At 55.9% G+C, this 1940-nt stretch overlaps 1 protein-coding gene across 1 annotated transcript; it reads left to right on the forward strand.

Annotated features, from left to right (window-relative positions):
* Positions 1-101: 101 nt before the first annotated feature.
* LOC104279245 (protein S100-A9-like) lies at positions 102-702 on the forward strand. The gene is made up of 2 exons (XM_009876452.1): positions 102-254; positions 475-702. Exons 1-2 carry the CDS (start codon positions 102-104, stop codon positions 700-702), a joined length of 381 nt encoding a protein of 126 aa, XP_009874754.1.
* The last annotated feature ends 1238 nt before the right edge of the window (positions 703-1940 follow it).

Genomic DNA, 1940 nt, shown 5'->3' on the forward strand with positions numbered 1-1940 from the left:
CAAGGCAGCCGGGAGTTCTTGGGGGAGAGGAGAGGATGTTCCTCCTCCTCCTCTCCCTCCTCTGGAAGTTAACGTTTTGTTGTCTATCCCTTCCTAGCAAGATGAAAACTGACCTGGAGCTCGCCCTGGAGTGCATCATCAACATCTACCACCAGTACGCTGTGAAGCGCCCCATCGATGACTATCTGAGCAAAGAGGAGTTCTCAGAGCTGCTGAAGAAGGATGCCCAGCCCTTCCTCCACAACACCATGCCGGTAAGAGCCAAGCGTGCTCCAGCTCTCCTAACGCTGGCCAGAGATCACAGGTTTGGTGATTTCATTGGGGCATGGGGGTGACTGAGAACTTCCCAAAGGGAAGGGAGGGTTTTTCTAGGCTTTTCCTGAAACAGCCACATCCTTGCTGGCCAAGCCTCATGCCGTAGCTGCAGGCTGGCAGAGTGACCCTGAACCCTTTCCCATGTTTGTCCTGTTGCAGCCCAACACGACCGTTGATGACTACATTGGCAAGCTCTATGCCAAAGCAGACAGCAACCACGATGGTCGCCTGAAGTTCACCGAGTTCCTGACCACGCTGAATCTCGTATTCATTGATGCCCACAATAGGTCCCACGGCAGGGGCCATGGCCACGGGCATGGCCATGAGCACGAGCACGGCCACCGACATGACCACAGCCACGACCATGGCCATGGTCCCCGCAATTGAAGCCGTTCCCAGGGCGACTGTACCCACAGAGCTGTGCTCTTCCAGCAGCATCACCCCTTCGGTTTGTCTGCAAGCACCGAAATCCTGTAACCAAAGCTTCGTCACCTGCCTCTGCCTATGAAGTTGAAATAAAATTTCTTTCTTTAAGCACCAAATGCATCTGTGGTACCTGTCCTGTTGTCTCCAGGGGGGATTCAACACACACTCAGCCCATGGGTGGGGGGGGTTAAATGCAGAGAAGCCATGAGAAAGGGAAGGTGGCATCGGGGGCAGAACAACCAGGATAACCTGCTGTGCTGGGTCCCAGCTGAGCAATCCAGGCTGGGTGGGCTCCTTGTCCTGAACCACATCCAACCCCAACGTGCTCCCACTGCTTTCCTGAGGCAGGTTCCACACATGGGGTGGCTGGACCTCAGCACCCTTCTCAGCGAGGTGCATTGCACCCCATCGCGCTGAGGAGGGGCAGCTGGTGTCCTCAGCCCTGGTTCTCCTGGTCCCTCTTTGCACCAGCTCCAGGGCTGAAGCAAAACCAGGGGCTGCTTCCCCAGGGTGGTTGCTACGACCCAGCCCTAGACCTGGGGGTGCAGCATCACGGCGGAAAGTGTGTGCAAATTTTTTGCAACATGCCTAGCCACCAGAGCTTATCTTGGAAGCCCCAACGTAGTAAAGAACGCAGCCGGGTAGGTTGAGAGAGCTGCTCTTAACTCTCAAGAGTTGTACGTTTTGGTTAGGGTGGGGCAAGAGGCCCCCCCTGCCAGGTCACAGCACATTTACAAGCCACTACAGGAAACAGACACACAAGTGGAAAAGAGCTTCTGGAGGTGCCAGTGATGGGGTGGGAAACCATAAGGCTCAGGAGGCTCCAACATTTCCATCATCAGCTGAAACCAGAAGCCCGAAACAGAGCCGCGAAAGGAAGCGCGGGGCTCTTGTGGGGCTCTTGTGGGGCTCTTTGTGCTCGATGACACGGGGGATTAGTCTCAATTTTGCCGTTGCAGCTCTTGTACCCCAGAGACAGACATTAGTGTCCTGCCAGGGCAGCCAGGTGTCACCTGGGCATTGGGAGCTGCCCAATCTGCAGATTTTGGGGGACACATCTGGGAAAGAGGGGAATCGAGAGCCCATAGGTCTGTCTGCGTTGGGGTGATGCAGGTGCAAGGGGCAAAACCCAGCCTTGGCTGATGCTTTGCAAGGCCAGCTGGGGAACGAGGATGCAAATTCCAGTTGTTGACAGGCCC

This window comes from Apaloderma vittatum, unplaced genomic scaffold (assembly GCF_000703405.1).
Source record: "Apaloderma vittatum isolate BGI_N311 unplaced genomic scaffold, ASM70340v1 scaffold25249, whole genome shotgun sequence".
Classification (NCBI taxonomy): domain Eukaryota; kingdom Metazoa; phylum Chordata; class Aves; order Trogoniformes; family Trogonidae; genus Apaloderma; species Apaloderma vittatum.

Coding starts and splice junctions, on each gene's coding strand:
- LOC104279245 (XM_009876452.1), top strand. CDS start 102: ATGAAAACTGACCTGGAGCTCGCCCTGGAGTGCATCATCAACATCTAC. Junction 255..474: donor TCCTCCACAACACCATGCCG/GTAAGAGCCAAG, acceptor GTCCTGTTGCAG/CCCAACACGACCGTTGATGA.